General features: G+C 34.8%; 2 protein-coding genes across 4 annotated transcripts in view; one reads left to right on the top strand and one right to left on the bottom strand.

The window, feature by feature from the left end:
- The window catches only part of LOC135837902 (ATP-binding cassette sub-family G member 1-like), a 120566-nt gene that overhangs the window by 84269 nt on the left and 8396 nt on the right, over positions 1 to 27901 (bottom strand). The window contains exon 1 of one of the 3 annotated variants that reach the window (XM_065353337.1): positions 27290 to 27434. The exons of the other annotated variants lie outside the window; for them this stretch is intronic. The gene's annotated coding sequence lies outside the window, so the exon portion shown is untranslated. Of the gene's footprint in view, positions 1 to 27289; positions 27435 to 27901 lie in introns of those variants that run through there. 3 annotated transcript variants of the gene reach the window in all.
- Positions 4863 to 12559, top strand: LOC135837898 (uncharacterized). Its single transcript, XM_065353330.1, has 6 exons — positions 4863 to 5537; positions 5614 to 6023; positions 6104 to 6127; positions 6241 to 6453; positions 10687 to 10848; positions 10929 to 12559. The coding sequence occupies exons 1-6, from the start codon at positions 5447 to 5449 to the stop codon at positions 11400 to 11402; spliced, it is 1374 nt and encodes a 457-aa protein (XP_065209402.1). The 5' UTR covers positions 4863 to 5446; the 3' UTR covers positions 11403 to 12559.

Raw genomic sequence — 27901 nt, 5'->3', positions numbered from 1 at the left:
GCAGGAATGGACCTGACCAGGTTAGTACTATCTTGCACAAAAGTGCAAATTTTCACTTTCTCACTATCAAAAAACACTTCGCGAATTACGAACGATCGCGAATAAACGAATAACTTAACGAAATAATAAAACCTTCACCACTAACCTGGTTACACATGGGTTTGTCCGATCCGCATCCGAGCAACTTCGTTCCACTTTGCACAGTTGTGCAAACTTTCACTTCTCAACCTGCTCAGAACTTCTCAGAAAGAAACACCACGTTTATGGCGCCAATGTTAGGGTAAAACTAAGGGTTCTTATGGTTTAGGGGAAAAGTCTTACTTATGCCACCTGGTACCTTAACCCTAAAACAACCCAGTTCGTATAGAACACTGAACCCGCAAGGTATAAATACCTATCTCAGTCTACCCAACTACTACTCTCCACAACTCGTCGTAAATCAATGATCAACACAAATACATACGTTTCACCATATATTTATATCTCTCATTTGATGTACAGTGAATAAGAACGTTGCTACGATACTATTCGATACCATTCGTTTACACGAAAGATTCTGCTGGTGATGAGGCGTTTCCTAACAGACAGAGTTGGCATAAGCCAGCGTTAAACTTATTACTACTCTTTATGAAGATGGTTAGAAAACTGCAAGGCGGCTCGCTTCGGCAATCTCGGCCGTCGTCTCCACTGAACTAGTACACCAGATGGCGCTGTACCGGTTGCAGTGTTGCCGCCTGCCTGGGCATCAAATTACCACTGTAGAGTGGTAACATGGAGTCCCAAGTACCCTCTACAACTCGAAAATGTGAAAAAAAGCGACAAAACGCGAGCAAAATCTAATTGCAAGAAAAATAACAAAAAAATTTTTTTAAACAAAACATTGCGAATTCAAATGTTTTGGTTTTTAATTATACATAAAATTAATATGAAGTGTTTAGAAAAATTTTGATAAAGAATTTGATACATTTTGAGCATTTTTCAGCAACAAAGTAAAGATTTTTGCAATTTCTGCCAGAAATCCAATTTTGGGTAAATATGTAAATTGTAAATTGTAAATTGTAAAACAAGACTGACAGTTTAAATAACAATTGGAATGGTTTTCTTGTAGTTTTGTTAAAGCACATTTTTTCAAATAAATTGAAGAATTTACATTTGAACCACACTGGCAAGTGCTCGATGATTTTTCATTCGATTTTTCCTATAACTTTCAAAATTAAGCTCTTTTTGGTCAAATTCTGATATTTTACTCTTAGAAAAAACGCCAACATCACGCTTTCACGATTTCAACGAAGTAAAATCTCAGAATTTGGCCCAAAAAATCTTAATTTTGAAAGTTACAGGAAAAATCAAATGAAAAATTATCGAGCACTTGCCAGTGTGGTTCAAATATAGACTCTTCAATTTATTTGAAAAAATGTGCTCAAACACTTTTTTTAGGGGTGCCTAAAGTGGGGGGCTCTAAAAAAAGGGTTCAAAATTACGAATATACAGAGAGCTTAATCAAACTTTTTCATCAAGATAATTGAATATATACCTCAAAACGTTACGTATGGCGCAAATCGTAGGGTTCTAGTTTTCCAGGGGTTCCCAAAATTTTGAAATTGCAAAAAAAATGGAAAACTGGATTTTTGAGTACCAGCGGAAAATTTTATTGAGCTCAAAATTTGGTAGGATGAAGGTCTTTCAGATACTAATAAACTGTAAAACGCTTTCTAGAAGGGCTCAAAGGGGTAGGTTCAAAATGGTGGTTCCAAAATTTTCCAAAAATCAACCCCCCCCCCCAATTTTTGCCCTCGAGGGTTGAAAATAGGAAAATCACCTCGCATAACGTTTATCGAGTTCAAACAGATATTTTACCCTGAAAAAGTTTTTGAAAATAATACTCAGTGGTTCCAAAAATTATTTTTTTATTCACAACTTTTGGAACCCCTGGAGCCCAAAAAATGGTCATTTTGGGTCAACTAACCACGGATTCGTATTTGGAACATTTATTACAACATTTTAAGAGTGGTCGAGTCGATAACTGGCCTGGGGCCAAAAAGTGGCCTTATCGGGACTCCTTTTTGGGAATTTTGGCAAAGAAAATACTAAGTACACTTTTTTACAATTTTTTTTAAAAAAGTGAGATTTTTTCCTTGTAAGTTGTCGGCAATTTTAGGTAAAAATTCGAGATTTTTCAATAACGCTAAAGAGATAGAACTTTTGACAAAAAGTCCAAGGCTTCTGAGCAATTTTTGGAAAAAAAGTAAAACTTCTAAGAATTTCTTGGAAAAAACCGAAAACTTTTGGCAAAAAACAAAACTGGAAATTTCGGAAGAAAGCCCGAATTTTGACAATTATTGGCAAAAATTGATACCTTTATTTGCAATTTTTGTTGAAAACAGGAAACTTTTTTTGGGCAATTTCTCAGTTAAAAAGTGAGACCTTTTGGCATTCTTGAGAAAAAACAACAATTTACGATGTATTTTAAGTTGATATTAGTCTATATAAACTGTTTAGACATAAATTTTGGTCGCTCGGGTAGCCCGGAAGGAGGTTCAGGGGTTCCCAAAATCATTATTAAAGATGGAAAAAATTAACAGATTTGGTCCAAATTTGATTTGATGGTGTAGTTGAATGTCTTTCTTGATCTTAATACATTGTGAGAAAAAAGATTTTTCGGCAAAAGTTGGCCAATTTAGACTGCAAACATCGCGAAAAAAAACAGTTCTTTCGTTTTTGAAGGTCTTCCACCTATATAAAAAATTCTTTTAAAAAATATATGTTGCACATCTTGTTGAGATACATAAAATTTACATACTTTTGGTGATGGCACTTCTGAAGTAAGTTACCCAAAATGTGATTAAAAACTAAAAATGCGAGCTTTCTGGAAAAAATTGGTAAAATTTTGGTTTTTGCACTTTTTTTACTCAATTTTCAAAAAGGGTAGGTATAGGTAGGAGGATAAGGTACGGTTTTGGGCCCAAAAATGGATTTCGACGTGGGTCACCCCAAAAGTTACCCATGATGAGAAGATATCGCACCTCGGGAGTAATAAGGTCACATCTCAAAAAAAATTGATTTTGATGTTTTTGCATTTTTGGGGTTTGTATGACCCCCCCCCCTCAACCAAAAATTACACTTTGAGTTGGGTACATTATCTAGATCTTGTAAAAAACGCAAATGGCCTAACTCAAAATCTCAACAACATTGCAAGTTGTTTGGAGTTATAAGGGTACATCTCAAAAAACTGCACCTTCTTTGAGCAAATTTCGTACATACAAAGTGTTAACAAATAGTTTTGATTGTTTTGAATGTTTGTCAGTTAGAAATAGTCACAAGGAGTGCATTTTTTATTGGTTTGTACCAAATGGGAATTTTTTTTAAATTGATCACTTTTCAGAAAAATGAATTTGCACATATCATGAAATTTTAGTTGTTTGAGAAAAACTCAAAAACTAAGCACTCTAGAAAAAAACTAACGATATTATGTCGATTGGAAATTTAATACTCTACAACTTTGTTATCATGAAATTTTTTTGGACGTTTCCTTTCGCCTCCACATCAACTTTAATGATAGGTTATAACTCAAAATGTTTTCCAAACATTGAAATATTTCCTCTTTAAGATTCTATTTTTCAAAGTGTTCTTATGCTGAATGAAGGTAGGATACCAGATCTTTAAGATGAGGTGCTATTCATTCCTCACAATTAATTATAAGTTGATAAAAATAATGAATCAAGTTTTAAAAAAAAAGAAAATCACTCTCCTGAAAAATTTCACTTTTTTGAGATGTGACCTTATTACTCCCGAGGTGCGATATGTCCCATTAAGAGCATTCGTGTTCCTTTTAATTTTTGTTTCTGTCATTTCAAGCCTACTTGAGAATATTTCCGTATGATATACTCCGCGTATTCATGCTCTGTTTTTTCTGGTTTTTTTTCTTGTTTTTTTTTTTTTTTTGTTTTTTTTTCGAAACAAGTTCATTAAATTTGTAAAAAAAAACGTTCTGGTCCACCCTGCACATACTATTCTTGATTCATTTTGTGAAAGCTCAACTATCAATAGGGGTTCATACAAAAGTGGAGCATGGGTCCCTGTATCTTATACCAATTTTTATCAATGTTTGTCCCCCAAAAAGGGGTGAGGTATTCCTTGGAATTATGCTTTCACTCATTAATTACATCTAATGAAACTAAGGTGCACCCGGGCAAGTCAGAATGATTTTTCGCAATTTCAACTTTGACCAGCTGTTACTCCCCTTCTAATGAACCAATATGGATCAAATTTATTATGCAGGTTCTCATAAGAGTTCTTAACCTATGGTGAAAATTTGAGCGCGATTGACACAGTAGCTTTCGCTCAGTGGAATAAAATATAAACTGTTCTGACTAGTCAGAACAGGCTAAACTTTGCAGAGGCGTAGATCACAAACGGCGATTTCTAGAAAAATTGCACAGCACCAATATTGTAGAAAATTTAATTCTCTTTGAGACCACTCTCATCAGATTTTCATTAGGACGCACGGTTCGTCCGCTATATGCGAAAAACTAAGAAATAAAAAGTCTGTATTTTAGACCAAATTCGAAACAAGTTCAAAACAACAACAAAATACAATTGAACCAAAGACATCTAATGTGAGTAAAAGTGATACTTGTGATGATCTTATTCAGGAAATTGAAAGCATTTTTTCATAACATCTCAGGATTTTCCTGGGCCTTTAAGGGTTAAAGGATTTATCTACAATCGAGCCAATTTTCAGCCCAACACCTCAAGTCAGTTTTTTTTTTTTTTTACCAGAGTATATTTGCACGAATGGCTGTATTCTATCTGGGCCCTCCCTTCCCCACCCTAACAGTTAAAATTTCGCAATTTTTAGTGGTGCTCTATCTTTCAGCGAGATCTTCGAGATCCCTTGAATTTTAAAATTCCTCGAGAAGACGTGAAAATCGATTTAGGCGGCCAATAATCGATTTGTGGTCTATGCTCGAACTGTTTCAAAGATTGAACCAACATTTAGGTCGTTTTCAAGGCACACTTTTCAAATACAATTTTTGTTCAGAATATTTCTAACGATAAACGTTCGTTTGAAACGCATACCAGCAACACACATCGCAGGTACGTAGGATGTTATGTGTGTACTCGTACAGTCGTACATCATGCAAAGTACATACATCTGACGAGTAAATTAAACACATTTGATGTTTGCTCGATCGACGGTAGCGGCGAAGTTTTCGTAAAATTTGAGTATTCCATCAGTTGCTTGTAGCGACTTGTTTATGTATTCTACCTAAAGCTGTATTCATCTATGAAAATATTACGACAGATTTATGATTATTGCGATGATTTCATTTCGCATTGCCACACATCGAATGATCGTTGAAAATTGATATAAGCTTAAAATAATCAGAAATCCTACATTGAACATTCAGTTCACACAGACCATTATTTCTATTGAGAATCAACGATGTATTCCCGTAACTTTGCAATGAACTTGGTACACATTTCACTAGCCAGTTGGACGATTTTTAAGCTCGTCCAAGAAGCTGTCTCATTGAGTGAGTGAAAAATGTCTCCTATTCGAATACCTACACTATAAATGATTACCTACATACAATTTGACGAACATTTCAGAGGAAGCTGTGATGCTCCGAGAGTACCAAGGAATCCCATTAGCAGTGATAAAAAAGAACAACTCGTCTCTACAACTTGCGATACCTCACGTATATAAACCAAGCACATATCACCCGTATGTCAGTTATAGTTACGATGATTCCGAAGACGAAAATGGCCCTAAAGAAGAAATGATGATTGCGTGCCCCGCACAAGGAGAAAAACAATTACAAGTGGAAAAGGATTGGAAAACTCGTGTTTTGACCACTAAAGAAAGTACGCTACTTTTTCTGTACGAGTACACAAACCGAGACGCGTTGTGCAGTTCGCGAAAGTTCCAACCCTCGATTAATAAAGTTGAAGAAAACAGTGATGATCTCGTAAACCATTGCAACCAATTGGATGCAGACATGTATGAAGTCGGATATCCGGTAAATTATCTACAAGAATATAACATTTTAGCTAATATTCTAACATTTTAACAATATTTTTTACTGTTATCTACTTTTAGGTATCAAACGACGATGAAGGAAAGGTAATTTACGATATGAAATTAATATGGATGAATATTATTTATACCCATTTGCACACCATTTTTTTGCATTGACCGATTCAAGTTATGTTCTTTTAAATTCGAAACGAATGCAGGATATCAAGTTTTTATCCACGTATAAAATATGCTATTCAAACATCGAAGACAAAGAAGCTACACTATACTCGATTCACCGTATCGAATCACCGGATCTGTTGTTTATGGGTATAATAAGAGAACCTAATGAACATGCAACATATAGGTTTTGGCACTATCACGAATCGATTTTGGATTCCAATTTGAGCACTATAGATTCTATTTTGGACATGGTAAGCTATGACATCCATCCCGATATCTCGAATTATTCATTAGACATATTTGATTTGATTGAGGCGGAGCTAGATTGAAAAATAAAAAAAAAAACAAAAACAACCTCTCAAACTAAATCTATAGCTCAGTGGCAAACAGTAAGTAAGCGGCAAATCATGATAAAGCTATGAAATTTGGTATGATGAACAAGGACACCAAAAGGAAATTTTTGAGCCCGGGAGCCCATCGCCAACTCCCATAGGAAGGGAAGGAGGGTGATTTGAGGGGTGGGTTCAACCCCCATTTTTCAAAATGGGGCTATCGGCGCGATATTGGTGTCAATTCCATATGATTGAACCCCGCTGAGTTCGAAAATACCATTACTTTCAAAATCTGAGGAAGAGGCATGCCTCAAATTTGAGATTTTCTGAGTAAAGTTTTTGCATTTTTCTCAAAAATACCCCAAAATTACAGTTTTTCAACCCTAGACGACACGCTGACCTTCCATCGGCATTTTTATGGTCATTTTCGGATTCTACAGGTCAATTACAATGCGAATTGACCATCAATACTTTCGCATACCTCTACCGCGAGTGCACAGAGGGGTCAAAAGGGGTTAAAAATTGGCAGTTTTTCGTAATTTTCTTACAAAAATCACGGTTTTTGAACTGTGCACCGGATACAATTGGCGGAAGAAGGTTCTAATGGTGATTTTCGAATTCTACAGATCAAATACTATCGAATAAGGCTCAGCGCCTTTTTTTACACCCCTCCAGGGAGGGAAGAGAGGGGGTCAAGTTTGACTCTCATCTTCCTTATGTTGAATTAATTTTAGAAATGTAAATTAATATAAGTATACATTTACTTACCATCGTGATAATAATATTTGTATCGATGTTTTTCGTACCGCCGAACCCAAATTTTCAATTATTTTTTTGATTCCAGCCACCAAGGGGGGCGGCACCATATGAGGGGTGGGTCTATTTTTCACGAAAAATCGACATGTATATCAAAATGTAGGTTTTTGAGGGCGCTGATTTCAAAAATGCTATCGATTTTTCATTTTGGTGCAACCCAAGGGGATGATACTGCGTTCAAGGGGTGGGGATGAAATTTTTCACAAAAAATCGACTTGTATATCAAAATGTAATTTTTAGAGTACGCTGATTTCAAAAATGCTATCGATTTTTCATTTGGGTCCAAGCCAAGGGGATGATACTGCGTTCAAGGGGGTGGGGGATGGAATTTTTTACAAATAATTAGAGTGCGGATTTTTATGCACAAAAAATCTCAAATTAGGCACATAATTTATGCATTGTAAAAGCCAGAAATATGTAATTTTTATGCATTTAAATGCTGAAAAATGCAAAATATGCACAATTGAGATTGGTGTTGTTGGAGAGCATTTTTCAATCTGAGTACAATGGTAGGACTCATTTTTTGTTATTTTCCAATTAAATTCTATAACACACACAAAAAAAAGAAAAAAATACAGACAGCCTGTATTAAAAATCGTCATAAATTGAAAAATCACAAAATCAGTTGTGAAAAATTTTTATTTTTATTTTTTTTTTGTTTAGGCAGTCATTTTGATTAAAAAAAAAAACTTGGAAAATGAGAATTTTGGTCAAAATTTTTGAAATATGCTGAAAATGGCCAAAATATGTCGTTTTATGCACATTTAATGCTAGAATTATGACGTTTTATGCATTTACAGCCAAAATATGCAAAATATGCACAATTAAATTGGGCTCATTTTACTCAAAATGTTCCGAATCACAAAGATCAATGCGATATGCACAATTATCTCGTACATATCAAAATATGCAAAAAATAAAAATCCGCACTCTACAAATAATCAATTTGTATATCAAAATGTAGGTTTTCGAGAACGAACATATTAAAAAATTGGGATGGCATTATGTCGTAGGTCGATTTAAAAAAATTGAAAGTTTGTGAAAAATGCGATTTTTTGATTTGAAACATGAAAAAAAGTCTTGACTGTTGAAGTTGACCTATTTGACCTCTATTTCTATGGATTCCGTGAATTGATAAAAATCACACTCATATAGCAAAAAATTAAAATTCGTTTATTTTTTCAATTCACTCAGAATTTTAATTTTTTTTGGGATGAGTTTATTTCATGGAGTGGAGGGGGGTTTTCAACTTTTTCAACGGATACGTAAAAATAGTGGTCAAATGGGTCAACTTCACCAGTCAAAACTTTTATTCATGATTCAAATCAAAAAATCGCGTTTTTTTGCAAACTTTCAATTTTTTTAAATCGCCTTTACGACATAGTGCAATCTTAATTTTTTAACTATCGGGACGCGGTTATCAATTAATCCACTGCTGAAATGGATGATATTGTTCAGTGAAAAATTTGACACCCCTTAGTAGCCTTTAATGGGAACCATGGAAAGATCCCATTTTTTTTTTCGTTGAAAAATTGGGCGTGGGAACTGTTGAAAAAACATTTTTTTGTTGAAAAAATTGGGGAGGGGGGTGAGGTACTTGATTGAAAAAAAGTCGTGAAAAATCGCTATTTTTGAAAATTAAATTTCGGTAGTCACCCTGTTTAATTGTTTTTTCTTTAATTTTTTGTAAAACTGGTGTTACATGAGAAAAATTAATTTTATATTTCTTTGTAAAGTGCCGACTATCATAAAAAAATGTCAGACAGGGTAGATCTTTATGGTAAGTTTTTGAAGGTGGTTGTTCAGAATCTTCCTTGGCTCGGAACCAAACAAAAATTGTAAAAAATTCCACCCCCCCCCCACCCCTTGAATGCAGTATCATCCCCTTGGCTTGGACCCAAATGAAAAATCGATAGCATTTTTGAAATCAGCGTAGGTACTCTAAAAATTACATTTTGATATACAAGTCGATTTTTCGTGAAAAATTTCATCCCCACCCCTTGAACGCAGTATCATCCCCTTGGGTTGCACCAAAATGAAAAATCGATAGCATTTTTGAAATCAGCGCTCTCAAAAACCTACATTTTGATATACATGTCGATTTTTCGTGAAAAATGGACCCACCCCTCATATGGTGCCGTCCCCTCCCCCCCTTGGTGGCTGGAATCAAAAAAATAATTGAAAATTTGGGTTCGGCGGTAACGAAAAACATCGATACAAATATTATTATCATATCACGATGGTAAGTAAATGTATACTTATATTAATTTACATTTCTAAAATTAATTCAACATAAGGGAGATGAGAGTCAAACTTGACCCCCTCTCTTCCCTCCCTGGAGGGGTGTAAAAAAAGGCTCTGAGCCTTATTCGATAGTATTTGATCTGTAGAATTCGAAAATCACCATTAGAACCTTCTTCCGCCAATTGTATCCGGTGCACAGTTCAAAAACCGTGATTTTTGTAAGAAAATGCCGAAAAACTGTCAATTTTTAACCCCTTTTGACCCCTCTGTGCATTCGCGGTAGAGGTATGCGAAAGTATTGATGGTCGATTCGCATTGTAATTGACCTGTAGAATCCGAAAATGACCATAAAAATGCCGATGGAAGGTCAGCGTGTCGTCTAGGGTTAAAAAACTGTAATTTTGGGGTATTTTTGAGAAAAATGCAAAAACTTTACTCAGAAAATCTCAAATTTGAGGCATGCCTCTTCCTCAGATTTTGAAAGTAATGGTATTTTCGAACTCAGCGGGGTTCAATCATATGGAATTGACACCAATATCGCGCCGATAGCCCCATTTTGAAAAATGGGGGTTGAACCCACCCCTCAAATCACCCTCCTTCCCTTCCTATGGGAGTTGGCGATGGGCTCCCGGGCTCAAAAATTTCCTTTTGGTGTCCTTGTTCATCATACCAAATTTCATAGCTTTATCATGAGTTGCCGTTTATTGCTTAAAAAATACATTTTGCCACTGAACTACTACCCCCCCCCCTCCCAACTTTAGGAATGTAATAATCCTGTAACTATAAACACCCCTCACCACCACCACCACCCCAATGTAGGTATTGAGACTCACATTACCAACATTTAGGCTATACAATTGAAAAATTTTGCTTCAAAATTCTTGAACTTTTTTTAAAAAATTGAAACACCATTTTTTTGTATTTTTTTATTCAATGACTAATGCGGGCGAGTGATGTGGCCCCTTCAGAGTTCTCAATAGCCAAACTTAGGAGCCAAGTAGGTAATTAGTAGGGAAAGGTTTAATATTACTGTTCGTCCAATTTCTGTTTTATTTGCGACGGATTTTTCCAATAAATCCGAATTCTGTGCAGAAGAACTATAAATATCAGTTTGTGGGACTTGATGATATGCCAAGTGATCCGTGGAAACGGACAACTTACTTTCTTTTCAACTATACTGCCATCACTAGAAATAAAGATTTATTCAAAGGCGTGATAAGAGTTGATTGGTACATTAGACTATACAGTTATAAAGTAAATACTGATTTATTCATGTTACACAATTGATATCAGATTTTGAACTTCATTGAATGAAATTTTCCCTACCTATACAGAAAAACATGCCGTTGAATTTGTACTCAGGTACGCGTCAAAAAGTGATACAAGATGCTCCACCTGTTGATTCGTTTTGGAGAGTTATTTTGGATGATGCCGGTAACGCCATCATTTTAGTAACGCAGCACACTCAAAAGAAATGCGACCAAGATTATTTATGCGAAAAAAACCGTCAAGTAAAAACATACGAGGCTGGGGGCTGCATATACACCTGTTCGCTTGAAACGAATGAAAATCTACTCAGAGAACTAGGTTTGTCGTTCTTGAAGATCAATGGAGACTTGGATTTTACACTACAAACAGATGAAACTGAGGTAGCGACTGCAGAGGGACCTGAGACTTCGAATACAAAACCCACTCACACCACTGGAATTATCGAATTCTTGGACAATGAAAGTTTCAAGGATGCTCTGTTAAACATTGATAAGAAAATTTTAAAAATTGCGGGTTTTCGAGATGAATCATCCTGGTAGTGATATTGTAGATTAGGACTTCAAAATGCGCTTTAAGGTACAGTGGGGTAATTGCAAAGCACTTTTTGATTAGTAACACTTTGAGAGGGCTCCGTGAAATTTGTGCCACTTATACTGCAGCCCGGGGTTCTCTATCAATGGTAAACTTTTGGTAAAATTTTGTCCACAAATCGTGGAGAAAATTGCAATTTTAAAATTTGAGAATCGACTTTTGCATTTACCCCATGTTTGGGTAAATGCAAAAGTGGGCAATATTTTTTACATTTTTTTATTTTTTGCATTTTCAACACACTCACTGTATTCTATGTACGTGTCATTTGCTAACTTTTGATGTATTCGTGGTCTTGATTCAGTAAAAAATTCGATAACTTTTCCACTTCCCAAAAAAATTTTTAGGGGAGTGAAAAAATGTTGAAAAATTACTTTTTTTCAAACTCGCTAAAATGAACAAAAAATCAACTATTGATCATTTCTGATGTTTTTTATGTAAAAAAACTCGTCATAGAAAAGAAACACATTTTTCGCCAAATATATTAGTAAAACGTTAAAAAGGAGCAATAATGTTAAAATTCAGTAAAATTGTTAATCACTTCCCTAACATGTAACTCATTCAAAAAATTAAAATCAAAATACGCCTTTATTCTGAATTAGTTGTGTACAAAGCAATAACATAGAAAAATACAAAAATAAAGTACATAGCAAAAAATGATAATAGAAATAAAAAATGCACACAAATGCATCAGAAGATTTTTTCTGGGGTACTTGCAAAAACGCAATTTACGGCCAAAATTTTAAAAAAATTTCAAATTGCGATATCTTACCTCAAACTTTAATCTTTCATGACCCTAAATCGTGAAAATTTCAGATAAATCGACAGTTTTTTCTATTTTACATACATTTTTTTAAAAAACACCTCTTACTTTACTTATGAGTGGTTTCAACATGCTTTAATAAATGTGTTTACTACGGAGTGACAAGTTGAACCCCGCGAGTTGTGACCAAGTGATGAGGTCACAATTTTGCAATTACCCCACTCTACCTTACATATTAATTTTATGTTATTAATATTTGTGTTACGTTTATGTATTCAATAAGCTGTTACATTCACTTTTCGTTTTTGTTTTCAATCAATATTAGAATAAATTTGTTTCAGGTTATCTAAGACATTGTAAAATCTATATCCATCTTTCAGGGAAATACTCGAGGGTTCCGCCTCCGATTTAAACGTGACTACAATTTTTGAAAAAGAGCATGTTCTGAAACCACAATTTCAGTTGCCTATATTCGTTTCTAGATTTCTTGCGAAATATTGATAGTTCAAATTTGACCATTTTTAATGACTAATGTTTTTTTTTTGAAAAAAAAAAAGGTAATTTATATGTAGGTATTATTCTTTTTAAAAAAATGTATAGCCTACTTCTGTACTAAAAATGATGAAAATTAGTCCAAAAACTGATATCTACTCCTTTTCAACCAATCAGTCTTCGCCATTTTTCGGCCATTTTGGAGCTTCCAGCGCGGTTTTCGATTTCTTCAGGATTTTACAATTTCTCCAGAACGCGTGAAAATCAATTTAGGGTACCAAAAATTGGCAAAATCTGCTAGGATGCTCCGGAACTACCACTTGAAATGGTTCGAAACCGTTTTCAATCAATTTGGTGGGTCGAAAACAGGCCACACCTAAATATCAGCTTTCTTGGTCAATTTGGTAAAATTTTGATTTTTTTCAGTACCTAGTACCTACTGACCCAAGTTTGGTTTATTTTCAAAAATTTTATTGAAAATCAAAATCGTTAGTGAACTCGAAAATTTGATCTACTGTTTCCAAATTCGTATTCGGGAAATCAGATCACCTCGATTCAAACCTGATGGACAATTATTTCAGCTGATTTTTTAAATTCCATGATTTTAGAATTTTTTTTGATTTGACATTGAAAATAAAAGGTCGCAGGAGTAAATGACTTACGTAACTTTACTCTTAACGATTATAAAATTAGGTACTCACATATTGTCATACGCGAGTTCGTATTCTACCATTATTGGAAGGAAATTTTCACTCACTTAAAACAAAGAAAAATTAAATTGGAATAGTTAGTTATAAAACTACTGATCAATCAACAGAATGATACAGGATGAAATAATGAGACCTTTTGGCATTCTTGAAAAAAAAAAAAAACAATTTACGATGTATTTTAAAAGTTGATATTAGTCTATATAAACTGTTTAGACATAAATTTTGGTCACTCGGGTAGCCCGGAAGGAGGTTCAGGGGTTCCCAAAATCATTATTAAAGATGAAAAAAATTAACAGATTTGGTCCAAATTTGAGTTGATGGTGAATGTCTTTCTTGATCTTGATACATTGTGAGAGAAAAGATTTTTCGGCAAAATTTGGCCAATTTAGACTGCAAAAATCGCGAAAAAAAAACAATTCTTTCGTTTTTGAAGGTCTTCCACCTATATAAAAAATTCTTTAAAAAAATATATGTTGCACATCTTGTTGAGATACACAAAATTTATATACTTTTGGTGATGGCACTTTTGAAGCAAGTTACCCAAAATGTGATTAAAAACTAAAAATGCGAGCTTTCTGGAAAAAATTGGTAAAATTGGTAAAATTTTGGTTTTTGCACTTTTTTTACCTCAATTTTCAAAAAGGGTAGGTATAGGTAGGAGGATAAGGTACGGTTTTGGGCCCAAAAATGGATTTCGATGTGCGTCACCCCAAAAGTTACCCATGATGAGAAGATACGCTGAAAAAATTGTCAGACCCCCAGACCTTTTCTTCAGGGGGGGGGGGGGGAGGGAGCCAAAATGTGTTTTTTAAACGTTACCTATCTTCGAGTTTTTCTTAAAATGTAGATAAAAATTTCGCGTTTTTTAAAATCAATTTTTAAGAGTGAGGGGAAGCCCCTGAAATTTTTTCAAAATTTTTTGGACCATTTTTCACAAAATTGTGGCGTTTTGAAAATTTTGAGCGGTCATTTTGTAGAGAAGTTGCGGAGGTACAGTCGCCATTTTCCCCCCTAAAATACGTTATCTAGTCTAGATTATACCATATAAGTTTCAACGAGTTTGAATTGGTGCAACATTGTCAAAAAAAATAAAAACTGACCACGCGTCATATTTGCCGGGGGTTGGGCATGATAGTCCACGGCGCTATCGTGGGAAGTTACGTAGCGTTCGCGCGCGTTACTGTCGTTCGTGCTTTTCTCGTAGTCCAGTCAAATGCGGGGGAAAAATGAGTGAACCACATACTCGTTATTCCGATCAAAGATGGCCCTAATATTGAGGAGAAAATTTTCAAAATCTGGACCCGTTCAATTATTTGTCTCTAATTCAAACTCCTAATGCAATTTTCGCCCTTGATACGATCATACGTAAGCTGTCCAAAAAAAGCCAAGTTCAAAATAAACCCGCTTCTCTTTCCTACGAGCAGTTCAATATTAACAATAACAAACAGAAATAAATGACATTAGATCTAAAAAAAAAAAAATAATAATAAAGAACAGTTTTTTCTACTGGAAGTGATTCAAAATTAGTACTCTACGTGGCACCATAATTAGTCAAATACGTTCGCTCTCCTAAGGTCAAAACGATCAACGAGCTATAATTTGATTTATATCACGTTCATACTACGACATCTCATGTTAAACACCACCATAAAAGATCAAGGTGCAAGGGGAAGTCTCTAAGCATAGAAAACCGTCTGGAACTTTTTTTCAGCAAAAACACGAAACTTTTCACAAGAATGCAGCTACATTATACAAATACAATCCGGACATCACAATAAATCGCACCCGCTTCATCATCAATAATTGCACCACAATCCCACATGACCCTGCTAATGTTATTAATATCCAGATCAAATTCTCAGAACGTGCATAAAAATTAAAAACATACTTCAGTCGTTCAGTTTTTTTTTCGAAAAAAAAAAAAATTAATTTTTCGATGAACTTGTGCCACTAACCCGATAACCGTGAAATTCACCATGCACCGTGGCCCTTTCCTCAAATTAATAGTCTCGGCGCAAGGTAAATTATTGCCGAAAGAGCAACCGTTTAGTCGAGTTTGTCCATCTTTACATACCCATGATGTGGAATTGTGCATAGGAAAAAAAATTTTATTACGCCGAGTCGGCGCGTGTCAATGCCATTGCGCCGGCTCATTAGAATATTTTTTATCGGTATATAATCTGAGCCCGGGGCATTTACGTTTTTTTTTTCCTAATTTTTGAGCATTGTTGTCGAGTCGCGTGGACGTGTCACTGCTGCCTCTAAAGATTAGCTATATGTAGTACTGCTACTTGGGACATTTTTCGATATGGAGTTTTTTTTTCTTCCAATGCGGTAATCTTATAGGCCTATAATTCGGTGAAGGTCGGTTTCCATGTAAGACGTAGGTCTAAATGATGGTTTGTTGTGAAACGACGACGTATCAAGAGCGCGAACGCATTCATAGACGAAAATTGAGCCTTTTTTTCCATTCCACCGGTTAATTAATCGGCTTCTTGTATAGACAACGGTAAATAAACACGCATGCCGAGAACTGCTCGTATACCTAGTGTGATTAAGCTCGATTATGTAGCTTCGTTGGGGGGTCTGATTTGGCGCTCGTCCGTTGTACGAGTAATTATCATCTCGACACGTTCATTGTTTGTTTTTTCCATCGACTTTGAGAACATCTAAGTACATACAATATTTGTTCGAGTACATTCTACGGTGGCTGTGACAGTGGCAAGTCTTTGAGTCTTTCTTCGAAACATTGTCTGGATTATTGCTTTCTACACAGCGTACTGTACCTATTTTTGAGGTCTTTTCGAATTTCTTCGATGACGAATTCGTAGTCACGAACGGTGTCGTCGTCGTCTTCGTCGTCGTTATCCTCGATGTTATTTTGATCAGTGTGCTCTTCGTCACCTCAGGCGGCTCGACGATTACGTCCCAGATGCTGTTCCAGTGATCTTGAAGTCTTCGTAATTCATTCTGACAGTTTTATTTCTTCAACGCTCCGAGCAGCTGAGAAAAAATTCCGTTGAATCCGATTCCGAAATTTATTCGTTAACGAGATAGTTATACCTACGTACCTATTTGCTCGGATGAATGAAAAGAAATCCATTAAGTAATTGATTAATAATGATTCCATACAAAATTGTTAATTCCTCGCAATTCGAGATCATTAGCCGAGTTTTTAAAAGCGAAAAATGAGAAAAATTCAGCAGCTTATCTCGGTAGGATATTTTAAAAAAAAACAAAAAATACGAGAATTGAACTTATGCTCTCTAAATTTGAAACAGTCAATTTCACTGCTTAACAGTCACGACATTTTGCCTTTTTAAAGCAGTAGTTTTTTTACTGCAAAACAGTGAAAAATTACTGAATTGGTCAATAAAAAATCATTTTGACTGACCAATTCAGTAATTTTTCACTGTTTTGCAGTAAAAAAAACTACTGCTTTAAAAAGGCAAAATGTCGTGACTGCTAAGCAGTGAAATTTGACTGCTTTAAATTTAGAGAGTGCATATTAAAAATGAAAAAAGTAGACAAAGAGAAAGAAAATTCAGGTTTAACTTTTTTGAGAAAATTTTTTATCAAAAAAATACCTTAAACTGGGCATATTATCGGTATAATTTTTAAAATTTCAAAATCGAGTAAGTTGCAGAAAAATTTGAGAAAACTGACATTTTTGTCAAATCAGCCTGGTTGCGAAACCACAGGAAGTTCGAAGCCCAAAAACAGCTCATTTTTTAAATTCAACCCCTCCTTACAAACAAATTTTGAGTCAAATTTTCAGAACGCGAACTCAAAGTTGACCCCTATTTTTACGTATCTGTTGAAAAAGTTGAAAACCCCCTTTTACTCGATGAAATGAATTCCTCACAAAAAAAATCAAAATTTGAAAAGATTTAAAAAATGAACTTTTTATTTTTTGTTGTGAGTGTTCTTTTTATCAACTTTTTCATGAAATACATCAGAAAGAGGTCAAAATAAGACCACTGAATACATTTAAACTTTTTTTGATGATTGAAATTGAAAATTGAATTTTTTCAAATTTTGATTTTTTTGTGAGGAGTTCATTTTATCGAGTGAAAGGGGGTTTTCAACTTTTTCAACAGACACGTACAAATAAGGGTCAAATGGGTCAACTTTACCTATAAAAACTATTTTTCACGTTTTAAATTGAAAAATCGCATTTTTCGCAAACTTTGAATTTTTTTAAAATCGACTTTGCAACATGGTACATACCATCCCGATTTTTTAATATGTTGTTCAGCATGAAAAGTTGTCCGTAATATATTTTTTTTCAGAATTTTTGAGAGTCGGAACAATATAAAAACTAGGTATGTTTTAAAACTTTTTGAGCTAATTTTTTGTACCAAAAAAAAGGCAACACTGACTTTTATGATATCAGTAAAGCTCTTTAATACAAGTATGGAAATAGATTATGCTCTCAAGAAAGTCATAGCATTTTACGTATGTGTTACGTACTGCGCATGGCAGGTTGGTGTCGTCACGCGTTGGAGCAACCAATGGGGTGCGACGTTGTACAATGTGAACAGATTTGTGTGTGCGCAGTACGTAAGTTAAAACTTACGCAAAATGCTAAGACTTTCTTAAGAGCATAATCTATTTCCATACTTGTATTAAAGAGCTTTAGATATCAGTTGGTAGAATATGTAAAACTTTCTAAACAAAAAATATTTCCAACAGCTTATCAACTGTGTCGGTTTTGCAATTTTCTGGACCAGCTTGAAATTCTCGATGTTGGTTTTTCATTCTCGCAACAACAGAGGGCGCATCATCGATATCATTCCATTCGGTGCTGAAGAAATTAAGACATTCTCAAAATAATTGGTCTTCAGCCTTATCGTCGAATTCTTTTATGAGCACTAACCATGCTTCACATGCGGAGAGCCTACCATGCGATGCGACTGTGTAGCTCTTGGGAAATTGTTTGAGAAATGATTATCTTCGCTTGATGTGACAATTTTTGCCATGTAGCAATCGACTTATGAATTTCAGCTGCATCTTTGACTTTATCCATCGATTTTGGTTCTTCTAGGCAGGTTGATTTACCCTTGATGATGTCTATGGCGTTAAAAAGGGCGAGTACATCGAGCACTTTATCCTTCCACGATGGCCAAGGCCAATCACTGGCACTGGACAGAGGTTTGATTCCCTTTAGATAATCCATGACAGGGTGTCCACTCATTTCTGGAAATGATTTTCCCTGACTTTTCCAGGGTTTCCAGACCAATTTTTCCATTTTTCCAGACCATATTTCTCAATTTTCTATGCTCACCCCATGGCCCATACTTTAGTTGAAAAAAAAGGGGGGGTAATTTTTTTCACAAGCTTCTCTTCGAACTGGATACTTCTTCGGATATAAAAAACAGCTTAACTTTGATTATTAACTTTTCTAATTAAAAATAAATAAAACATGCATCAAGTTTGGTCAATTGATAAAATACATATGTATTCATATAACTTATGAAAATTTTTCTTTTTTTTTGATTTTTGAAGGCCTCAAAATGTGAAATTTGTTCATTTCAAAATGAGAGACAAATTGGCCTGAGCGAAGCGAGGGCGAGAACTTTTGAAATTTTGAATGCGAAGAGTGTTCATTTTTTGGTTTTTTAAATTTGAATATTGGAATGGATGTTTTTTTGAAGGAAGTTTACTCTTGGAAAAGAAAAGAGAACAGGCTCGAGCGAACAGAGGGCGGAAGCTTCTGAGAATTTGAGTTTCGAGAGGCATAAAAACGAGGTTTTTTTATTTGAGGACGAGTAGCTTTTTTTTGGCTTTTAAAATTTTAGAATATTTGAATCATGTTTTTTTTGAAGGAAGTTGATTTTGAAAAAGAAAACAGAACAGGCCCAAGCGAGGGCGAAAGCTCTTGTAAATTTGTATGTACTATTTCGAGATGCTCAAAAACGATGTTTTTTTTTTCGTGAGGAGTTCATTTTTTGACCTAAAAACTTGATTTTTATAATGTAGAAATTTTCATGTTGCTTTTGAAAAAGAAAAGAAAACAAGCCCGAGCGAAGCGAGGGCAAAAGCTTTTGAAAAATTGCGTTTCGAGAAGTGAAAAACAATGTTTTTCTTTCATCACAGGTCCTTATTCAAAATTTTCAATTGATCGTTTTTTCAAAATTCCAGGGATTTTGAGTGAAAATTACGAAATTCCCTGACTTTTCCCTGACTTTTCCAGACCGACCAAATTCCCTGACTTTTCCAGGTTTTCCAGGTTTTCCAGACCTGTGGACACCCTGCATGACAAATAGGCGAATATGGATATCAACAGCTCACAACTGTGATCCACAATCTGCACGTCAAATGATAATGCTCGATTAGATATCAACTGCAGCTAACAACTGCCATCTAATTTCCAAATAATACAACCGCACATGAAACTTTGAATACAAATTCAGATAAAGTTATGAACGAAATACATGTCACATAGCATTTCATCTCAAAAGGCAAAGTGTAACGCGTCTGGTACCCATAACCTGATAGTTAGCATGATTGGAACATTAGCTAGAATATTCGAAAATCGGATTTGCGAGTATAAAAATATTACAAAGTCATCTTCGATGTTTGTTGACTTCTTGAATACAATGTATCACAATAATACGAAGAATTACCAGTAACAACGCTGTAATAAATAATTACTGATAATGACACGATTTTACATTATTTTTAACAATTTTAGGATCACTGAAAACTTTGACACGCCCTAGCTGCCTTTAAAAATGAGCTAGAGGGCTCCAATTTGCGCCATTGGTCATCCTTTCGTGGAAGGTCTTTCCACAGGAAAAATTTCAAAAAAAATCGACGACCCCCCCCCCTCCACCACTTCTGACTTCTTGATCCAATTGATGTGGAATGACCCTACCTATTACATTTTTGGAAATTTAAAAAATTCAAAAAAGCTCAAGAATGATTTCCAAACTTTTTCATGAGATGAAATTTTTTGAGCAAAGTGAATCAATGTGAATGATTCCTTCCCTTAAACTTCCACTCGTCAACTAAATGGTACTTTTATGCCACTCTGGAGCTAATCTCAAATCGCTCTGAAAAGGTCAGAAATGAATTAGGTATTGATAAATTTGTAAACTCCAGAAAAAGGTGAGAATCAAATTTTCCAAAAAGGCGTGGGAAAAACACAGTCGAGCTGAGGATGTCAAATAAGCTGTGACCTGGTTGAAGTTCATTTTTGGCCCGTGTAGAACGTTTTGAAATATTTTTGGAGAAAACTAAAAAATCGACAAGGCTTCAGAATGGCCCAAAACTGCCAGTTTTTGATGTATGGGAGTTGGATTAGAAAAACTATTTACAGTAGTTCACTTTGCTCAAAAACCCGCCTTTAAAACAGTTTTATTTTTGAATTTTCAAAAATTCGCAAAAATCCAAAAATGAACGTAGTTTTCTCCAAAAATACCTATTTCAAATCGTTCTGCACGGGCCAAAAATGAACTCCAACTGCTCTGAAAATTTTGAAAATTGATAATTCCGTATTCAACCCAAAAAAGAGTAAATTTTATAGAAATCCAAGAATTGGTTTTCAAACTAAAAGGGGTCCTTTCTCCCCTAAACGGGATGCTACTCTGTTTCGAGCCCATCTGGAACCACCAGCAAACGTTTAGTTCGTTCCAGACCTAGGTAGCATTATTGCTCCGTAAAATGCATTAATATTGTTTTTGTTGGAGACTTCAATTTGTTAGGCAAGCGGTCGTAATTGACTCAAAAAGCAAAGAAGGAAGATACCACAAATTTTGAAAAATATTTTACTTTGTAGTACGTACCGATTCTTAAACATAATGATTAATTTTTTTGCCACGTTTGTTTTTTGACAATATCTATAGGAATAGGACTACAGAAATATAATTATTACTGAACCCTACTGCGATTACGAATTTACTATGCGGAAGGAGCTCATCGACCTATATATTATTACATATTTCGTACCATTAAAAAAAAAATTAAAAAAAACAACAACCTTGTACGATAACAAGCAGACTGCGATGTAAATAGATAAAGATAATACCTTATCTAATTATAATTCTGCATTTTGAACGTGTTAATTGAACCACAGAACTGGTATTATTACGAGCGAGGCGGATCTGTCTTATTTCTTTGAGGGTTTCATCGATAGGGTCAGTGTTCTTTTTACTAGTTTTTCGGACAATTTTTTCTAATACGAGTAGATATCAAATTGCAGGTATCGATATAATTACATAGTATTTCAACCAATAAGCTTTCTTCCTCTTTTTTTTTAAATCCAAAAAATTAAATAACACTTTCGATTTCGTTCAATTGAAAAATCACAATGTTGAATGACGTATTTGTATAGTACGTTGATATTGCACCTTTTTTTCCTTCAAGATGATGTACATATTAGTATAGCGAAATACTGCGCGAATACAATGACCTTTAGACAGCTCATATTACCAACTACTTTTACGTACCGTATAAATACTTCGAACGAACTACAATACCGAGCATAAATGCTCGTAAAATGAGCTCTTTCGTAACTAATCAGGTCATCTTGAACAAACATCCACAAAATAGGTAGTTCGAGTGTTCATTATTTGAATGATTCTATTTGTCTGTACCTATACGAAGGTATGCTATGGCCTTCCATTTTCTTCCTTGAGCGTTTTTTTATAACTCGAAGACTACGACGACATTTAAAAATTTTTTACAATAGTCCTTTATTGTAAAAAAATGAAAAAATATGACAAATTTTGCAAAAATCTTAAAATTTTATGCAGTAGAACCTGAAATATTGAAAAATTTTTAAAAAAATTAAAATTATTCAACATTTTTGTTTCCAACTCCCGATTCCAAAAGTTGTTCCAAAGTGCCCCTCCCCCCCACTAAAACATCTGCTCTACCTGCGTCCTGTGCCATTTAATCAGCTGAATATCGAATCCCAACCCAAGTGCAATATGTGCTGCTGGTGAGCTGAAAAAACCTGAGCTATAGTCATCCATCTCAGTGCATATAGTGGACATCCTTCTTGCAAATTATTTTTTATTACTTTTGGGTATAGGTAAAGGTATTCCGATTGTGGCGTCTGTGGCAAGGTTATTCGGTTTAAATTCTTCATTATCGAGTGCGATGGTGATGGCGACGGCGGCGACGGTGTCGTAATTATGACACATATATACTTGATAATATTATGACGAGAGCAGAAGGACGAGTGATGGAGGAGATGAGATGAAAATCGAACCGCATACATCGAACCATTGCTGATGTGTTTTTTTTTCTTCTTTCAAACCAAGAAATCCCAAGTCCATTGAACCGCGAGCTGTCTCGCTGGGCTGCTAACTCTTTGTTTACGATGCGTACGTACAAATACGTAGGTACTTATATGCAAAGATAATAATAAGATACCTCTAGACTAGACCTAGCCAGCCAATGCTACTAGCCATTTATGTAACGTACGAGTACAAGATGAATCGAAAGAATGCGTGTTACGAAAAGTGACGTAGATATTCGAAATCAATGACCAATACTAAATTACTCGTAATTGGTCTCATTCAATGCGCGAAAATTATTACGCGACAATCTGCGATATAAATCATTTTTAAGGAAATCAGGGGTTCCTAAACGAGACTCACGTTAGACAGATGCAAAATCCATTCAAATGGTTGACATTTTCCCACACTCTTGGAAAGATCTGGCATGGTTCAAGTTTCAAGTTTTGAGATTAGTCCAAAATAAATGGGTATTTTCATCCTTATTCCTCATAATGCGATTAATTAATTCAGCTTTTATTGGATTTCTTCTCCACATACTCGTAAGTAGGTAGGGTAGGTGTACAGCTGAGCGTTGGTTATACCGGAATTATCATTTCTATACATTAGAAAAGCGTGACTAATAAATGTATTTGTCATTAGGTGGTCAGTACGTGCTGCTGCGGTTCGTTCAACTCGTTTAGGTTGCGTAGGGAAACATATCTACACAGTATTTGAAGAGCATTGACGTATAAATTACTTCACCTATGATTAACTCTATAACTGTTAATACGAACGCAAGTAAGTACTACGTGTATGAATAATACCTGCCTTAGCAGTTTCTGGTATTTCGTAATGACTGAATAAGTTCTTCTACGTAGTGCCCAAATTTCAAGAAATATTCTACGACTGTTGCTCAACAATTTCCTCAAATAGACCCTCCTTCCCCCTCCCCCCTTAATCCAAAAAAGATGAACCAAAAATCAAAATGGATAAAATGGACTGCAAAAGAAGAGGAGCGGGGGAGGGGGGACTACAAGCATCATCTTGCGAAATTTCAAATCTTTTTTCACTCCCCCCTCTCCAATAAAAAAGATACACCTAACTCGAAATGGATATAATGTGCGAGGAAATGAAAATTCGAGCGCAGTCTAAAATATTATTTTTTTTTTGTTGCAAAATTTCAAATTCTTTGATTTTTCACAAAAAATAACTTCAAATAGCTTTCAGAAGAGAAACACAATTTGAATTAAGCATGCAAGCTGAACAAATTTTTACAATGTGTCTTAACTGAACCCGCTACAATAGATAGCGTGATATTCAGTGGCTCACCCGACAGCCTATTTTGTACGCTAGATTTTACCTCTGGATTCTGGCAATTAGAGCTAGATGAAGAGTCGAAAAAATATACAGCATTTATAATAAATGGCCAAGTGTATGAATTTAATCGATTACCGTACCTACGGACTTAAGATCTCGAGTGGTGAATTCGTACACATGATTAATCAAGTATAAGTCGACGAAGAAGGCATCTCTAAATTTGTAGATGATGTTAAGGTGTTGGGCACCACTTTCAAAGAAACACTGGAAAGACTACTTAGAGTGTTTGAGAAGATAACACAGACTGGACTAAAATTGAATCCAACCAAAACTCGGCAGTAGTCATAAAAATTGCATAAAGCCATCATTAAAATAATGTGAAAATAGTGCAAAAATATACATATGTATAATTGAAGAGTATCAAAATCATTAAAATTATGATAAAATTACAGAAAAATTTGTGCTAAGGTGCACCGGGGCAAGTCAGAACGATTTTTCGCAATTTCAACTTTGACCAGCTGTTACTCCCCTTCTAATGAACCAATATGGATCAAATTTATTATGTAGGTTCCCATAAGGGTTCTTAACCTATGGTGAAAATTTGAGCGCGATTGACACAGTAGCTTTCGCTCAGTGGAATAAAATATAAACTGTTCTGACTTCCCCCAATTGGGGGAAGTCAGAACAGGCTAAACTTTGCAGAGGCGTAGATCACAAACGGAGCGTACTAGAAAAATTGCATAAAAACAAAATTGTAGAGAATTTAATTCTCTTTGAGAACACTCTCATCAGATTTTCACTAGGACGCACGGTTCGTCCGCTATATGCGAAAAACTAAGAAATAGAAAGTCTGTATTTTAGACCAAATTCAAAACAAGTTCAAAACAACAACAAAATACAATTGAACCAAAGACATCTAAAATGAAACTGAATCGCGAAAATTCTTATGCTGTGATGAAGTAGGGGTAGTACCCTCAAGTCACCTTTAGTGGCACTTCGCCAGATATAAACCTCTAGGCGCTAGAGCAAGTTTTCTAACTTACCCCGAATTCCAACTTCCCCCGGTGCACCTTATTTAAACGAAAACCGGGTAAAACGTCAACAAAAAAATTATGTTGAAAATGACATATTTAAAGTAGGTATTTGAAAAGCATTAAAATTGATAAAAATCACACAAAAATGATGAAATTTTAGCGATATTTGGTAAACTGTTGAGAAAAATGCAAAAAAAACACGTTTAAAATGACTTTAGAACCAAACTACCAAAAATTGTGGAAATTTTCGCAAGAGCAAAATTTGCATAAAAATCATGAAAATAGGTACATTAAAAACTGACATAAAACCACCAAAGAAAAAGCAAATTATCAGAACAAAACAACAGAAAATCAGTACAATATGATGAAATATCTCAAAATTTGAGCAAAACGAATTGAATTGATTCAACACCAACATTTTTTTTTAGTAAAACTGAGGTCGGTAAACCAAGCAAAAATTGTTTGGAACATCGCTTCAAGTTGACAAAAAAATTATCTTGAAATTAGAAAAAAATGTTTGCAAAAATCTACAATAATTAGAGGCGGATCTAAGAGAAAATGCCCACACAGCAAATAAATGCCTCAGAAGAGCCCATTTCGGAAATTGTAATTTTTACTCCCCCCTCCCCTCTCGTTCTATCATATCAAAAATTGAATTTTGGGGCAAATCATGACACGGAAAAAAATCAGGTCATTTTAGGATTTTTGGCACCCCCCCCCCCTCCCTCTATCCAAAAAAAAAGTAGAATTAGTAGCAAAGTTGACAAAACCACATTTTTTTTGGCAATTTTGACGGTCTTTTTCACCAAAAAAAAGATTTATTGGTAAGTATTTTAATGGAACCTAAATTTTGTGTTAGCTACTCGTATGCTCTTAACAAATGGGTCCTCTTAACAAATGTACAAAAAAGTGACATTTTTGGTAGTTTTGGAGAAAATCTGCAATTTTGCAAACAAACAAAACTTGTTGGAAATTTTAATAAAAAACATGCATTTTTAGCTAGAGCGACTTCAAGTTTAACAAAAAAAATTCCAACTTTTTGGTAATTTCCCTGATGAAAAAACATTGATTTTTTTTTTTCAATTTTGACACAATATAAAATTTTATGTCGACCAACAAAAGGTTGCTATTTCGGCAATTTTGGCCAACACAGTGCTTTTTGGCAATTTTAAGAAAAAGATTGGCCAATTTTGACAAAAGATATCTATTCTTGCTTTTTACAGTTTTTTTTTGCAATTTTTGCAAAAAAGTAAGATTTTTTAGTAATTTTGCTGAAAAACACGACCATTTTGTCTTGCAATTTTTACAAAAATAAAAACTGTTTTTTTGCGACAAAGTTTTGAGGCACATCATCTAATCGAGGAAAATGGAACATTACCTCTTTTTCAGTATTTTTGAAATTAAAATCAAATAGGTAGGTACTTTTTTAGAAAAATGGATAAGTTCATAAATGCGTATAATATCACTCGCAAAATCAAATCCCACAATTTTGAATCCAAGAACTGAAACCACCCATTGGGAATTGGTATACGAGTAAATACATTCAGAAACCAGAAACATATCATCCATTCGAAATTCCAATATTTCAATAAGCACTCAAATTCGAATAAATATACACTCGTACGTGAGTATTTTCATGCAGTTAGGTATGGTAATCAATCATGTTCTGGTAATTATTACTGCCAGTAGCTAAACTTGTATTCGGTATTATCACAACAAAAGGCAATCAATAATTACCGAACGGCGATATTTCAGAAGCTATTTCTATTTATAATTCATAAACCGACTAAAATTATAGATAATCGTTTCATTTTCCACAAGTTCTCATTTCTCGTATATTGTTCAAGTAATATAACCAAAGTTCCGGCAATATTTGTACACGACTTAACATGTGGAAATTAGTTTGAACTTTTTCAATGGGGCCGATGAATGAAAGCACGTGACTACCGACGATCAACATTTCCAACACCTTCTCGTATTTATAATCGTATCTCTTTACAAAAATGACTCCAAACATGATTAAACAAAACACACCCCACTTGCAAATTAACAACCGACAATAATTATTCCTAATTACACAGATGTTGTTAAGTTTACTTAGCGTACATTGTACATCGTTAGCCTATCTCGAAGTCGAATCCGATGACAGGGCCGAGTCGCTCAAAAGTGTCAGAACTGTCAGACAGCTCGACTCGACGCAGCTCGTAAACTAAAAATACACACCACGCATTCCACCTTATGACTCGAACAGTAGTTCAAGAACCTTAAAACGAAAAAACAGGTGATACTTACATCACAACACTTGAAATTTTTGTAGCCGACCCGGCTCAACGGATCAAATCACCAATGACATTGCGAACGAAACGTGTTTCTGATATAGTGACGAGTGAGACCGCACAATATTATAATATGATTATGACGTAAACGAATAATTAATTTAGGTATGCAAGTATATTAAAAATAAAACGAGCGAATTTCTGAAATATCCAACGAGTTTTTTCGCCGTTCATAAAAATTGAAAATAAATAAGTTCAAGTAATAAATCGAGCCAAAATTATTATCTATAACATGTTGCTCGATTTTTCGCAACACCAAAAACGGTCTAAAACATAAAACGACGCGGTGTTTTATCCTCACCCAATGACGGTTGCACCAAACACTTACTTACACTTTCGATAACAAAACAAAACACAAAACAATCGATACAGTGTTGCCGGGTGGATAAACTATATGTGCATTGGATTGGATGCCGAATGCCGAATACATATAATGCGTGATGTGTGCAGCAAGCAGTGGAAGAAGTTATCTTCAAGATTAGGTATAGTGTGAAACTATCACTAATTAGTAATTTTATCGTAAAGATTTGATTCTATTTGAAATATTGCTACGTATAATCAGTTTTTA

Source organism: Planococcus citri, chromosome 2, assembly GCF_950023065.1.
Source record: "Planococcus citri chromosome 2, ihPlaCitr1.1, whole genome shotgun sequence".
NCBI classification, from domain to species: Eukaryota; Metazoa; Arthropoda; class Insecta; order Hemiptera; family Pseudococcidae; genus Planococcus; species Planococcus citri.
The sequence above is the reverse complement of the archived record's forward strand: the minus strand, read 5'-3'. Positions and strand labels throughout refer to the sequence as shown.